The 14,960-nt window shown below is 38.1% G+C and overlaps 1 protein-coding gene and 1 pseudogene across 1 annotated transcript; both read right to left on the reverse strand.

Annotated features, from left to right (window-relative positions):
• Positions 1–1,451: 1,451 nt before the first annotated feature.
• Positions 1,452–9,777, reverse strand: LOC126627908 (uncharacterized). Its single transcript, XM_050297474.1, has 3 exons — positions 9,123–9,777; positions 2,490–2,551; positions 1,452–1,945 (listed from the first exon to the last, which is right to left on the reverse strand). The coding sequence occupies exons 1-3, from the start codon at positions 9,321–9,323 to the stop codon at positions 1,546–1,548; spliced, it is 663 nt and encodes a 220-aa protein (XP_050153431.1). The 5' UTR covers positions 9,324–9,777; the 3' UTR covers positions 1,452–1,545.
• On the reverse strand, positions 9,488–12,738 carry LOC126630079 (lysine-specific demethylase JMJ27-like; annotated as a pseudogene).
• Between the last annotated feature and the right edge of the window lie 2,222 nt (positions 12,739–14,960).

Below are 14,960 nucleotides of genomic sequence, written 5' to 3' on the forward strand. Positions count from 1 at the left end.
AACCTCCTAATTATCTATGTGATAATTAGATGAAAATCAAGAGATCTTCATATTAGAATATACTTGGGATTTTCATGGGCTTTTTCATTCTTTGTACACTCTTCTCAACCACTATATAAGGAGGCTTTGGGGAAGAGAGAAACAATATAAGAAACACAAGCTTTTCCATAGTTCAAGTATTCTAGTTAGGTATTTAGAGCTTTCACTTTCGGCTCTAGGTCTTGGGAGGCGAAAACCAAGGGGCAACTCGACACCGTAGCCAACCCAACGACCTGCGAGGTTCTAGACGTGCACGGAGGGTTAGAGCATGTTGAGATTCAAGCTTTCACATAAAAGGTACACATGTCCTTTCAAATTTATTTATAGTCTTCCAACATCAAGTTTTAGAAAAATTCTATTTCTATCATATTGTTGGATTTTTCAAGAAGATGGGTCATTTTGGCAATTTCCTAAAAATAATTAAAATTTATATTATGACACTTGGGTTTATCAACCCATGTCTCTGGCGCATTGAAAAATTTCTCCTTTGCTTGGAGAGATTTTTTTAAGTGCCGGATACTCCACATGTCATAATATTAGCGAAGGATATGACGATATATTTTTTTGTGTTTCTCCACTTGTATTATGATACATGACATTTGAAAGTGGTAAATTGTTCTAGTGCATAGTTTTGTTTTTTTTTTTTTTTTGAAGAACCTGTTCGGGATTTAAACTCTCCATTCACTTAGGATAGTTTAAAATATTTTTGTTGAATTACAATTTTGGACTTTATGATTTGCACTCTCCTTTGATATAAGTGATGTCGGATAGGGGAAAATTGAACTCGAATGCAACCGTTAAGTAGGGGCAAATCGAACTCGGGTGCAACGATGAAGTAGGAAAAAAATGAATTCAGATGTAAGGTGAATTAATGCTTTTAACGAATTAAACTACAAATTCCTTACATTTATAATGACCTTCACTTCGAATCATGGCTTATTTAGGCCATTACAATTCTTTTCCTTTACTATCACGAAGAATGCATGAATTAGACTAATGGTTCTATATTTGAAAATATTTATTCCATCATTTGGTTGACAGAAGTATCTAGATCCGTGAGCAAACGAACCCTAATTTGCGAGATGATATATATAAATCTCTAAGGAAGGTTTTTCTCCAATACACAACAAAATTATACCATAAGTTGTTGAAAATATTTATTCCATTGGTTCGCATAAGTATCTTAATCCGTGAACCAAACGGACCCTTTCACAACCAGCTTATTCCATCTCCAGCATTCCTTTCGTTAAATTTCCCTAACACATGATAAGGTGCAATAGATACATCTCTGTCAATGCAACTAACGAACCGAAACAAAACATGATGAAAAATTATTTATTCACACTTCAGCAAAAGGATTAGCAAACAAATATCCACTCTTAAAACTTTCAAAAATAAATTAAAACTGACTATAATCGAAACCAAACACAACCCTCCACTGAAAAAATCCAACCACATCATTCATGTGTATGAGACTTTACATGAACGCAAGATAATCAGATATGTTTATGAAAGCTTGACATTAGAATCAGATATGGCATGCACGAGAACTTCGGCGTCCTCCTCTTCTCCCTGCTGTATGAATTCTGATACACATGAACGGTCAATGTTGTGTACTCCAACAGGGCGCAGAGAAGTCTGCCACTCAAGAACTTCGGCATCCTCTTCTTCTCCCTGCTGTGCTACGGTTCCTTGTCTCCATGCATGTCCAATGCTATGTAGTTCGACAGGGGACAAGGAAGGCTGCTGCTCGAGAACTTCAGCGTCCTCCTCTTCTCCCTGTTGCTCTGCGTTTCCTTTTTCTCTCCTTCCATGATCATTGGATTGCAGTCCAGCGAGGGTTGCTGAAGGCGTATGCTCAAAAACTTGGAGCATTTCGTCCTCACCCCTTAATTCTTGATGAAACCTAAAAAACAAAATTCAAACAGGAAAATCCAATAAAACAAATAAGAACACGCCGTTTGCAAATTGATCCATCAATTTATGGATCATTGCAATATTACTTCATACTTTAACTAGACATTTGCATGTCTGTATATGACTGTACTAGTGTTTCTTATTTTAAGCACTAATTGGTGTCGCTCGGTGTGTCTAAATCAAGAAATTACTTTCGGTTCATAATACTCGATGAGATCAAACAATGTGAATTGTTATATGTAGCGATTCCAACCCAATGTAAGCATTCATAAATTGTGATATCAACAAAGGATCGAAAGAGGAAAAAAAAGGATGGTCCTGTCATGTCTTGTTTTTAATGCCACAGCTGTTAAGGCATAAAAACGAAATGGCACACTACACCGCTGCAACCATGCATTGGTACATGAGAGGCACAAACTTAATGAGACCATGAATCGAATGTTCTATAAGAAGTTCAAGAGTACCAAGCCGTAAGACAAAGGTAAGAAAGATTTGCAATTTCTAAACTGCATATCTTCTACTAAGTTACTAACCTTGCATTCTCATCCAAAATTACCACAGCCTGACTCACAGCATGAACAATCATTTTCTTCACCTGCTTCCAGTCAAGCAAAATAAGAAGCCCTTCATTCAAAGAATTGACCACATTTCAAATTGTATGCACACATGCAGGAGTTCTCAAGTGCTAACAAGTTAATAACTTAATACGGCGAGGGCGCTAACCACAAGCTTGGCCCACTCCAGAAACCATTGATATTTAAGACCTTCATTCAAAGATCATCCTTACTAAATTCCATCCAAATTAGAAGTCATTTAGCCATTTGATTATGGTTGTGAATATTTCATTGTGTTTTCGACAACTTTGTGTTTCTATACTTTTTTCTTTGTCACAATTAGATATTGAAATGCTTTCCGATTTGGACGAATTTTTGTAAGGATGATATATGATTGAAGATCTAATATGAGAAAATAATGTGGAGTGAGCCAAACCTTGAACAAACATATTGAAATGTAATCTTGTCTTGGCCCAAGACAATTGATCTGGCCCATACACAAAGAAAGATCTATGTACATGCTAGAGAATTCTAGTAAAGTTCAAGTTGGTGGAAGAGTCTAGAAGAATGGTGAGGATTGTTGTGCTAGGATAGCACCTAACCCGTTGGAACCAACTCAAGCTAACCCACATGAAATTTATCAAATGAAATGCAAGAAAAAAATATTAAAGACACCAAGATTTTAACGAGGTTCCTCAACAGTCAGTGTAATTGGAGTACGTCATCGGAGCAGTAGGAGCTCACCCAATAATCCACTATTAACCAAATGGGAGTTTACAAAGAGTTGGCAATCTCACAACCCATAAGCCCAATACACCCAATAGCTCTCACACACCAAACAAACAAATAGAGAAAGAAATATAATGAATAATTTCTTCTCTACACATATAGCTCAAAGCTATTACAACAACTACTTTGGTGGATGGTTACTAACCAAAGAGAGGAGCACTTTCTTCTTCTCTTCAAAGAGGAGCTGCAACTCTCTTTTTCTGCTGCTCACTTCTTTCTGTATTCAGCTCAAAACATAAAATGAGCTCCACACTTTCTAATCACCCTCCGTAGCTTTCTATCTCTTTCTCTTCTCTATATTATATGGGGCAACCACCAAAACATAAAGGACCAAAACCCACGGGTGTAGAAGAGAAAGTTGCCTTTTCCCTTTTTTTTCTCCCCAAAACAAGGAAGGATGTTGTCCACCTTTTTCCTTTCCTTTATAATTTTATAATAGCCGAAAGTGAATGACTTATTTGGCCACTTGGCCACATACTCCAACAATCTCCACCTTGGCCAAGTTCCGAAAGCGCCATGACAAGCCAAAATGCTCCAAAACTCCTACTGCTCAACGCCTTCTTTATATAGGCAAAATGTGAGCCAAGTTCAAACAGTGAACAAACTTGGCTACACCAACAACCTTAGTCAACATATCAGCGGGGTTGTCTTTAGTTGGAATCTTCTGGAGAATGATTTCCCCTTCACCAACAATTTCACGAACAAAGTGATAACGCACATCTATGTGCTTGGTCCTCGCATGATGAACCTGATACTTAGCCAAATAAATGGCACTCTGACTATCACAATGTACCTCCACCTGCTTCTTATCAACTCCAAAATCTATAATCAGCCCATGTATCCAAATGGCCTCCTTTATAGCTTCAGCAACTGCCATATATTCAGCCTCTGTAGTAGACAAGGCAACAGACGATTGCAAAATGGACCTCCAACAAACTGGTCCTTTAGCCATAGTAAACACATAGCCTGTAGTAGACTTCCTTCCATCCAGATCACCTACATAATCTGAATCAACATAACCAACTGCAAAATGACCAATACCAGAGTCATCTTTCTCAAAACATAAACCAATATCTCGAGTACCATGGAGATATCTCAATATCCACTTAGCTGCTTGCCAATGCTTTTTACCTGGATTATGCATATATCGACTCACCATGCCAACTGCATGAGCAATATCCGGTCTAGAGCATACCATTGCATACATCAAACTACCAACCAAATTTGCATATGGTATATTTTTCATTTGCAGCTTCTCTTTATCATTTTTAGGACATTGTAGAGAACTCAATTTAAAATGAGGAGCCAAAGGGGTACTAACAGGTTTGGTTGAATCATGAACTCCAAACTTCCGAATCAACTTCTCAAGGTATTGTCTTTGATTCAAACTGACCAAACCCTTTTCTCTATCTCTAGTGATCTCCATGCCAAGGATCTTCTTCGCTTCACCAAGATCCTTCATCTCAAACTCATTCTTCATTTACTTCTTCAATTTTTCAATCTCTTCAACATTCTTTGAGGCAATCAACATATCATCAACATATATCAACAAATAAATGAAAGACCCATCTTGCAACTTCTTGAAGTACACACAATGATCATATTGACTTCTAGAATAGTTTTGGCCTCTCATAAATTTATCAAACCTCAAATACCATTGTCTTGGAGATTGCTTCAAGCCATATAGTGATTTCTTCAATTTGCAAAACAAGTTCTCCTTCCCTTTCACTATATACCCATCCGGTTGACACATATAAATCTCTTCATTCAAATCACCATGTAGGAAAGCCGTCTTCACATCAAGTTGCACAAGCTCAAGATCATATTGTGCAACAAGAGCTAACATAATACGAATTGAGGAGTGCTTCACAACCGAAGAAAATATTTCATTGTAGTCAATGCCCTCCTTTTGTGCATACCCTTTAGCAACTAATCTTGCTTTGAATCTCACATTGCTTTTCTCATCAGCATCTTCCTTCTTGGCATACACCAATTTGCAACCGATAGCTTTCTTGCCTTTAGGCAATTTAGCTAACTCCCAAGTCTTGTTCTTCAAGAGAGAATTCATCTCATCACCCATGGCATTACACCACCTCTCATTCTCCTCACTCTCAATGGCTTCCTCGAAATTAGATGGAATCTCATCAGTGATAATAGGAAGAGCAAAAGAAACATAGTCACTATACCGAGCTGGTTTGGTAATTTGTCTCTTTCCTCTGTTCTTGGCAATAGACTCTTGAGATGAAACTTGCTCTTCAACTTGAATAGAATCTTCAAGTTCAACTTCTTCAACATCCTCATGGTCTCCCACTTCTTCACTTGTAGTGGCTTCGACATCAGCGGAAATAGGATTTGAAGTACCAGAGGCAACTTTCTCAAGCTCCACATGTTGGACATCTTTCATATTCTTCTCAGAGACTTTGTACATACTTTCTTCGTCAAATGTCACATCTCTACTAATTACCAGTTTCTTCATCTTTGGACACCACAACCTGTAACCTTTGACACCACTACTAAAACCAAGAAAGATAGCCTTTTTGGCTCTAGGATCAAGTTTATTTTCAGTTACATGAAAATAAGCAGGTGAACCAAAAATACGGATATAGTCATAATCAGAAGAAGGTTTTCCAGTCCATACCTCCATTGGTGTCTTACCCTGAACAGCAGCTGAGGGTAACCGGTTGATGATGTGACATGCATAATTAACTGCTTCTGCCCAAAATGACTTGCTTAAACCCGACTGAGACAACATACATCTAACCTTCTCAAGCAAGGTTCGATTCAATCTTTCTGCAACTCCATTTTGTTGTGGAGTTCCCCGAACATTAAAATGTCTCACAATTCCTTCCTCTTTGCAAACTTTAAAGAAAGGGTCGGATGTGTATTCACCACCATTATCCGATCTCAAAATCTTAATCTTTCTCCCAGTCTGGTTCTCAACCATTTTCTTCCAACCCAAGAAAATGCTCAACACCTCACTCTTATGCTTCATAGTGTAGACCCAAGACCTTCTTGAATAATCATCAACAAAGGTCACGAACCAATGTCTACCACTCAAAGAGGGAGTCTTTGTAAGACCCCAAACATCCGAATGCACATAATCAAGAATGCCATTCGTCTGATGTACAGCAGTACCAAACTTCACTCTAGTTTGCTTCCCCAAGACACAATGCTCGCAGAAATCAAGCTTACAAGTCGTGGCACCTTTTAGAAGACCTTGTTTCACAAGCCCTTGTAGAGCTTTCTCACCGGCATGGCCTAATCTCATATACCACAATCTAGTAGTATCTGAATCAGATGTGCCCATATTTTCAGAGACTACAGATGCTTCATCTGTCACAGTACTTCCCTGCAATAAATACAAATGGCCACATCGAGGAGCTTTCATCACAACAAGTGCACCATAAGTAACTTTCAATGTCTGTCCATCTGAATGAAACTTGAAGCCCTTTGATTCCAAAGTACCCAAAGAAATAAGATTTTTCTTCAAATTTGGTACATACCGAACACCTGTCAACTCTTTAACCATGCCATCATGCAACTTCAAACGAACTGTACCAATCCCTTTTGTTGTGCAAGGATTATCATCTCCCATGAACACAACGCCACCATCAAACTCTTTCAAGCTTGAAAACCAATCCTTGTGAGGAGTCATATGATGAGTACAACCCGTATCCAACACCCACTTAGTAGCACAATCAAATGATGAGGAAGTGGTTAAAGCAAAATAAAAAACATCTGTTTCAACCTCAGCAACATTGGCTTCAAAACTTTCTTTTCCTTTGGTCTTCAACTTAGGACAATCTTTCTTCCAATGACCCTTATTATGACAAAAGGCACATTCATCCCTTTCCAAAGGTTTTCTACCCTTAGAGTTTCCTCTAGGTCGAGACTGTGATTTTTTCCTGCTAGAAGATGACCTCCTCTCCGATGATCTACCTCTAACAAATAAAGCTTCAGAGGTACTATCATGATTTTTATCTCTATGCCTCATTTCATAATTCATCAAGGCATTTGACACATCTTCAAATTTCACAGTTTCTTTACCATGCATAATAGTGGTAACAAAATGCTCATAAGAGTCCGGCAAGGAATTCAACAATATTAAGGCCTTATCTTCATCCTTAATATCCTCATCTAAATTTAACAAGTCGGCAATCAACTTATTAAAAGCATCAAGGTGTCTAATCATTTTTGTACCTTCTTTGTATTGAAAGCGGTAGAGCTTTTTCTTCAAGTGTAGCCGGTTTTCTGCACTCTTCGTCATATACTTGTCTTCCAATTTTTGCCACAACACACTTGCTACAGTCTCCCGCATCACAAAATACTTCTGAGTTTTTGCAAGGCACAACCGAATTGAAGAGCAAGCCCACAAATTTAATTTCTCCCATTCCGGCTTTGACATAGCTTCCAGCTTCTCTCCCAAAGCGGCAAGTAGATCTTGTTGAGCCAACACATCTTTGACCTCACATTGCCACATCTCGAAGTTGTTTGTGCCATCAAACTTTTCCACTTCGAACTTTGCATTTTGCACCGTAGTTCTTGCAAACCCGGAGCTGCTTCCAAAAGGATTTTCATCTTGCCCGTCTGACATCTTTGGCAACTAGACAGTACCCAAGAGCAACCAGTGCTCTGATACCAATTGTTGTGCTAGGATAGCACCTAACCCGTTGGAACCAACTCAAGCTAACCCACATGAAATTTATCAAATGAAATGCAAGAACAAAATATTAAAGACACCAAGATTTTAACGAGGTTCCTCAACAGTCAGTGTAACTGAAGTACGTCCTCGGAGCAGTAGGAGCTCACCCAATAATCCACTATCAACCAAATGGGAGTTTACAAAGAGTTGGCAATCTCACAACCCATAAGCCCAATACACCCAATAGCTCATACACACCAAACAAACAAATAGAGAAAGAAATATAATGAATAATTTCTTCTCTACACATATAGCTCAAAGCTATTACAACAACAACTACTTTGGTGGATGATTACTAACCAAAGAGAGGAGCACTTTCTTCTTCTCTTCAAAGAGGAGCTGCAACTTTCTTTTTCTGCTGCTCACTTCTCTCTGTATTAAGCTCAAAACATAAAATGAGCTCCACACTTTCTAATCACCCTCCGTAGCTTTCTATCTCTTTCTCTTCTCTATATTATATGGCTGCAAAGGCAACCACCAAAACATAAAGGACCAAAACCCACGGGTGTAGAAGAGAAAGTTGCCTTTTCCCTTTTTTTTCTCCCCAAAACAAGGAAGGATGTTGTCCACCTTTTTCCTTTCCTTTATAATTTTATAATAGTCGAAAGTGAATGACTTATTTGGCCACTTGGCCACATACTCCAACAAGGATTCCACCAACATACAAGATTAATGTAGAAAATTCTAGCTTAGGAAGGTAGTGGAATTATCTAGATATCTCTAGCATGATGCTTCCATGCTTCTCCAAGGTTCCATCCATGCCTATAAAAGGAGAAGGCATCCACACCATTTGAAACAACCAAGAGAGCAAGTAGTGAGAAGTGAGAAGAAGCAACAAAGCTTCTAAGAGTATTTGAGTGTTTCCTCTTGTACTAAGTTTGTGAGTGAATAAAAAATCTTATGTAATACCTTGAGTATTCTTTCTTTCTCTTGCCTATCAATTCCGCTGCATTACATTCTTCTTTGTGAGATAATTATCTCCAAAGTAGTGAAGTCTATTTAAGCCCCAACAAGCCACTCATAAGTAAAAAGACAATGAGTGATGTACAAGTTGGTCTGTTGACAACTTAAGTCATGCTTACAATATCATATAACCACATTGGAATTCAAGATTCTCATACCTGCAACTTGTCCTCACTAGCTATGTGATCTTGTGGAAGTGTACGGAATTCCTCCGTCAAACGCAAGCACTCGCCAACATTTTCAGGTGAGACAAATTCAACTGCAACTTTGATGCATGACTGGACAAACAGAAGATGTATTATTAACTGTTTAAGATCTACGTATGATTTAATTGATGTATGAAAAACATCCGATTTCATGTTTCAGAGCAAGAAAATCTTCCTTAGGTTTCAAAACAAAATTCTTTATCATTTGCATTGTTGCCACAAGACCCATGGCCAGCCTTGTTAGTATCAACTTTGTCATCCGAAGTCTCAGAATTTCCAAAAATTTCCGTCCTGTCATGTTCAGTGTGCTTTTTCTTCTACCTTTCTGTAGTAACAATTTGCTCAGGATTACAGGTCACTTCAGCAGTATGCATCAAAATATTCACCTGAAACAGATTATTCATGATATCACATTACAAATATGCAGAAAAGGAAAAAGAGAAAACTTAAGTTTACAAAAAGCAAGAACTAAATAAAATATGCAACGATGACCAGAAGATAAAAAAGTAAGAACTTGGAAACAACATAAATTCAAGTGATTGAACTGTCCCCATAAGTGTCTGAAGTGTCATTTGGTAAGCTTTAGAAATAGAAGAGTAGACTTAATTATGAATGGTACACTTGGCATAACTCTCAGGAAAAATGAAAAAGAGCCAAGCACACCACATCACATGAGTCGCAGTGAAGTTGGTTACAGAATCTCCACGACCAAGCTCCTGGGAAATACCATAAGCGATGTATGTCTTTGGTCCCATGACTGGCTTCACGCATTCTGTAGGCAATTTGACAGAAAGGTTCAAAAAGCCACGGTACGGATGAGTATATTCCTTAAATGGCAAGCAACAAATGAACTCAGCACAGTGACGAGGAAGGTGCTCCTGGAAAGAATCATCTAGGGATGGATCATTGAGTTTCAACATCTGAGGCCACATTTCCCTATCAAACCGACCCTTCAAATATCCATTAAAAAAATGGTGGATGTTGATATCTACCTGCGTTTCATCACATATCCAATTCAGACCATCAACAGACATTTCACATTCTAATTTTAATAATAAGAGTAATTACAATATCAGGTTGTGTAGGGGAAAAAAGGAAAGAAAAAAATTGAAGAGTCTAGTAAGTCATGCATATATATTTAATTCACTAATCAACCTTGTTAATGAAATATATTATTTCACAGAATCTAGATTTGGTTGGTTTCTACAAACCGAAAAAGTTTCCTGCCACCTTTGTTTGGTTTGTGTAATCATTGTTCACATTCCAAAAATCGAAATACAGAAACTGAAATTTTCCAGCAAAGATTTGGTACAATTTTGGTTAGTGTATAATTGTACCGAAATTTAACAATTAATTACCAGACGACATATGTATGTATATTATACAAACACATAATCCTACCTAAAATGTACACAGACGATAGTATCATGTTAGTGTTGACATCAATACTAAATCTATCACAAAGGGAAACTTTTGCGATCACAACATCCACCTGAACTGACCAGACTGGTACATATATTTCTTCTTAACATTCTCTCATTAGAGCTTTAAAAAGTGGAACAAAATAAGAAAATCATAATGACCAAAAGTAGTAATCAATTGAAGACAAAACTACAAACAGTACTGAGCAATTCAAAGTCAGAATAACGGACCTGACACCAATCCAAACAATTAATGGCATTCACTTCGATATGTTTATCCCGCTTAGCATGTCGCGTCTGACGACAAGCGCTCCACATGACCTGTGGTTCCCAGCTTAAATCTAATGCAGTTTCAAGGACACTAGTTACAATCACAGGTTCTCCCTGGATCCAATGACAGTGAAAATGCTTTAAATCCTCCGGTTGGATGTCTTTACCTCTTGGACAGTATAAAAAGTTTTCATCAGATCCCTCTCGAGAAGCTGCTTTCCTTAACTTATTGCTGGTCGCGTCAAGGATACCCAGAGAGTTGCAACGCTGTTGTGCAGAAGTTCCAGACACATGCATGCGTTGATGTGTTTCAACAATTTCTTCTGCTTTTTTTACCAACTGGCTAATGTGGCTTTCAGAAAACATGCATCTCAATTCTAAAAGAGTACAACCACAACCACCCATGTCCTTCGGAGGGCAAAGAACACTCCCATCTAAATTTACTTTCCACTCAGATTTCGGCCATGCACGACACTTGGTGCTAGTTTCAGAAGGCACTTCTGCAATGTTCCCTTTTCCAGCATGTAAATAGCTCAAGCCCCAATTGATATTCATACTCATTTCATCTGCACCTCCCTGCAGGTGTCCATCTCGAATCTCCCGGCAACAGGTGAGGCAAAGATCATAGGAACATTTAGGGCAGCTTCTGTGAAAATCAAAAATAGAAGTTTTGAGTTGTTGCTGAAAAAGAAAACAAAAAAGTTAATCTTGAATGCTTAATAGGAAGAACAAATTTAAAATAGAATATGATAATGGTAAAGGCTCTACCAATATATACGATCATCCTCAGGGCAATCTGACCTTTGTATCTTTAGCTCTGAAATAGGTTTCCCTGTCCCAAAACATCCGTAAAGAAAATTAAAACAAAGAAAAAGGTTCAATTCATATTTGGTGAACAATCGAGAATATCAAATGATTTCAGAATGTGAATGACAAATGAATCATAAGAAGAAAAAAGAACTACATATAGGACTCATATTCATCCATTGTTTTCACATAAAACACAATCACTCTCAAATTAAATCCAACTTATCATTTAGCTATAAGTTTAAGTTAATTATAGTAGTTAGTTCAAAATTATTTAGTTAAGACTTTTTCTAGAAAAGATATTGACAATGTAGACAGATACAAACATTGATTTAACTGAAAACTTGAAATTGTATTCCACAAGTGACACTAGTGACAACAATGCACCCATCTCATCTTAAGTTCCAAAGAAAAACCTGATAAGATGTGAGAAACGGTTAAGTTCTAAAACTAACACCGGTAATATCCCTAACTATCATGAAATCTTTGTTAGGATATAGAGAGCAAACTTTTTTAGCTAGTGACCGACAATCTGATGAGTTCCAACACATGTCTGCCACAGAACTATACCTTGTCTCCTAGCCTCAATCTCAATCTCAATCATTTGTTCATCATTAAGTCTTTTGAAGAATGGAAGCAATGCTTGAAGTAAATACTTAGAGTGCTCAACTGCGTCATCTTTGCAAATGTGAAATTCCAACAGATTCTTCAACTTCAACCATACAAACCATAAAACTTTTTGTCAAACTTCCACTTAAGTAACAAACAAGTAAAAATCCAGGAGATGTGCACAAGAAAAATAAACTGACCTAAACCTTTTCTAAACGTAAGCATGCTTTGCAATTGCAATTTCCAAGGCATATTGGACAAGCTTCAGCAATGGCTTCCTCCGACATATGAGGATACCTGGACAATACAAAACTTGATAATAAGCAATCATAAAAACTATTTAAACAAAAGTCCCTATATCAATTCAAAATATTTGGAGTTTTACATTAATTACGCATACAAAGAAACCTCACAGACTATATCCGTCCTAACATACCCCCGGTTCCATCGATATCCATTAATACTTTATTTCAAAAACCTTTGTTAACAAATATTCAGCAATCAATTAACTGCAGTAGAAGAAAATACTTTTTATGGAAAATGAGATATAGTAAGAATTATAAGGGCAAAAAGTGAGCGAGAACTTGGGGCTTATTCAAAGACAACTTTGTGGACATTAATTTAATTCCGCATACACATTCCAGGCTCTCCATAAATGGGGGTAAGGCTAGCCGACATTCACCTCTCCCAGACCCTGCGTAAAGCGGGAGCCTTGTGCACTGGGTACGACCTTTTATACACATTCCAGGACATGTCTACATGGATTGTACTTGTTATAATTAATAAGTTGGATAAAATTTGATCCCATGTTCTGATAGTGAGAATAGTTTAAAGAGTTTGCGCCATGACTCCTAATTAGAGTAAAAGATCGAGTCCAAATCGCGTGTTTGCGCATAAGAACTTAACAAACCAAATAGAAGCATTGGAAATCACTAATTCTACATACTTTCATGCTCTCCACTCTCCCATAATTAGAAAAGTGTTTTTATCTCCCTACTCAAACACTCTCTCTAAGACTAATCACCTCTTCCTAGGGTTTTTGTACGTGAATACGAATGGACTAGTAGCATGCAGGAGGTCTTAGCCCAGCTCAGTACTCAGTCAATTTACCAACATTTTTCTTACAGATTTGTAATTAGTCTCAAATAAGCAAATAATCAGCAAGATTGGAGCAAACATATATATGCCTACCACTTTTTTACGCAAGGGATACAAAATCGATTTGTTTTACAAGTTCTGCACCAAACAACCTGCCCTTATCATTCCTCTTACACTGATGGCAGTGGCACAATAAAGAGTCGTCTTCCTCATTCCACTGTAAAAAAAAATCCAAAAACATTAGGGTTTAGGGCTCATAATTCAAAATATTATTGAAATTCACACATAAAACTAATGAAAACAAATTAACTAAACGCAAAATTAATAACAGGAAGTTAGAAATTTAAGTACTTCTTCCTTTTGGTTTTTTCTCCTTGTGATGTTTATCGTCCATACTAAGCCGTCGCCGGTAAACAGTTTCAAACTGCTTGTCATCTGCTGGTAATACCTCGTGACTAAGTCGCTTCTTCTCCTCCTCGATTCCCCCTTTTGTTAATCCATCATTTGGGTTACCCAAACTGCCCTTGTCCTTGTCTGAAGAAGTATCTTCTCCGGCACTCATTTCTGAGGATTTCCTTGGCCGCTTTCGACCTTCTTCGGCACTCATTTCTGATGGCTGATGAATGAGATTTGAGAGTGAGAGAGAAGCCGGAACTTCAAGCGTCAGGTTGGTTGATGAGACTTGAGAGTTGACGCTGACGGATGCTCTTTCCCACTTCTTGCATGCCAAATGACCAATATCATGGATTTAACACTCCAAAGTAGCATCTACCACATACTCCCCATCAAGCATACTAATTATCACCTGAGAGTCAGACTCAATCTCCACTTCATCACAACCCATCTCAATACATACCATTAATGCCACACGAATCGCAACGACTTCTGCCATCGCCCCATTATTGAAAAATAGGCCTCATTCCCCACCTGCCGCTTGCAGCAATCCAGCAAAGTCCCTCATAACCTACCCATATCCTCCTTTGAGTGTCTTCCCACACCATGCACCGTCACACCATAGTTAAGCTGCCTCCATCGAACTGATTGTCCAGCAAAGATAGCTCCATCACCTTCCTCACAAAAGACAACAACTTGCTTCTTAGAATTATGGCATGCTCTGAATTCAATAAATTGATGCCTCACCAAATTAACCCCCTCCATGGGATTAGTCAACACTCCTTTAAACACCATCTCATTTTGACTCATCCAAAATTCGCCACATAATAAAAATACACTCCTGCAGAAGCTCCTTTTGCCTATCTTCATCACAAAATCGAGCACATAACCCTTGCCAAGACCCATGAAAATCTTGCCTCGTTATAGACTTCATGTCTAGCTATAAAGAGCAGCAGTACCACAACACACGGCTAAAATAGCATTAAAAAACAAGTGCTGCTCCGTCTCCTCCGCTGCTCCACACATAACACAAGAACTCTCCGTACACATTCGTCATCGGAGAAGATTGCAGCAATGCCAAATAAAAAAACTTCATTTTATTTGGCACTACCAACCTCCAAACATCCTGCCAACAACGGTCAACCATGTCCCGCCTACTACTACCCCCGTCCCTTTCCTACCAAGTTCCCCA

This window comes from Malus sylvestris, chromosome 7, assembly GCF_916048215.2.
Source record: "Malus sylvestris chromosome 7, drMalSylv7.2, whole genome shotgun sequence".
Classification (NCBI taxonomy): domain Eukaryota; kingdom Viridiplantae; phylum Streptophyta; class Magnoliopsida; order Rosales; family Rosaceae; genus Malus; species Malus sylvestris.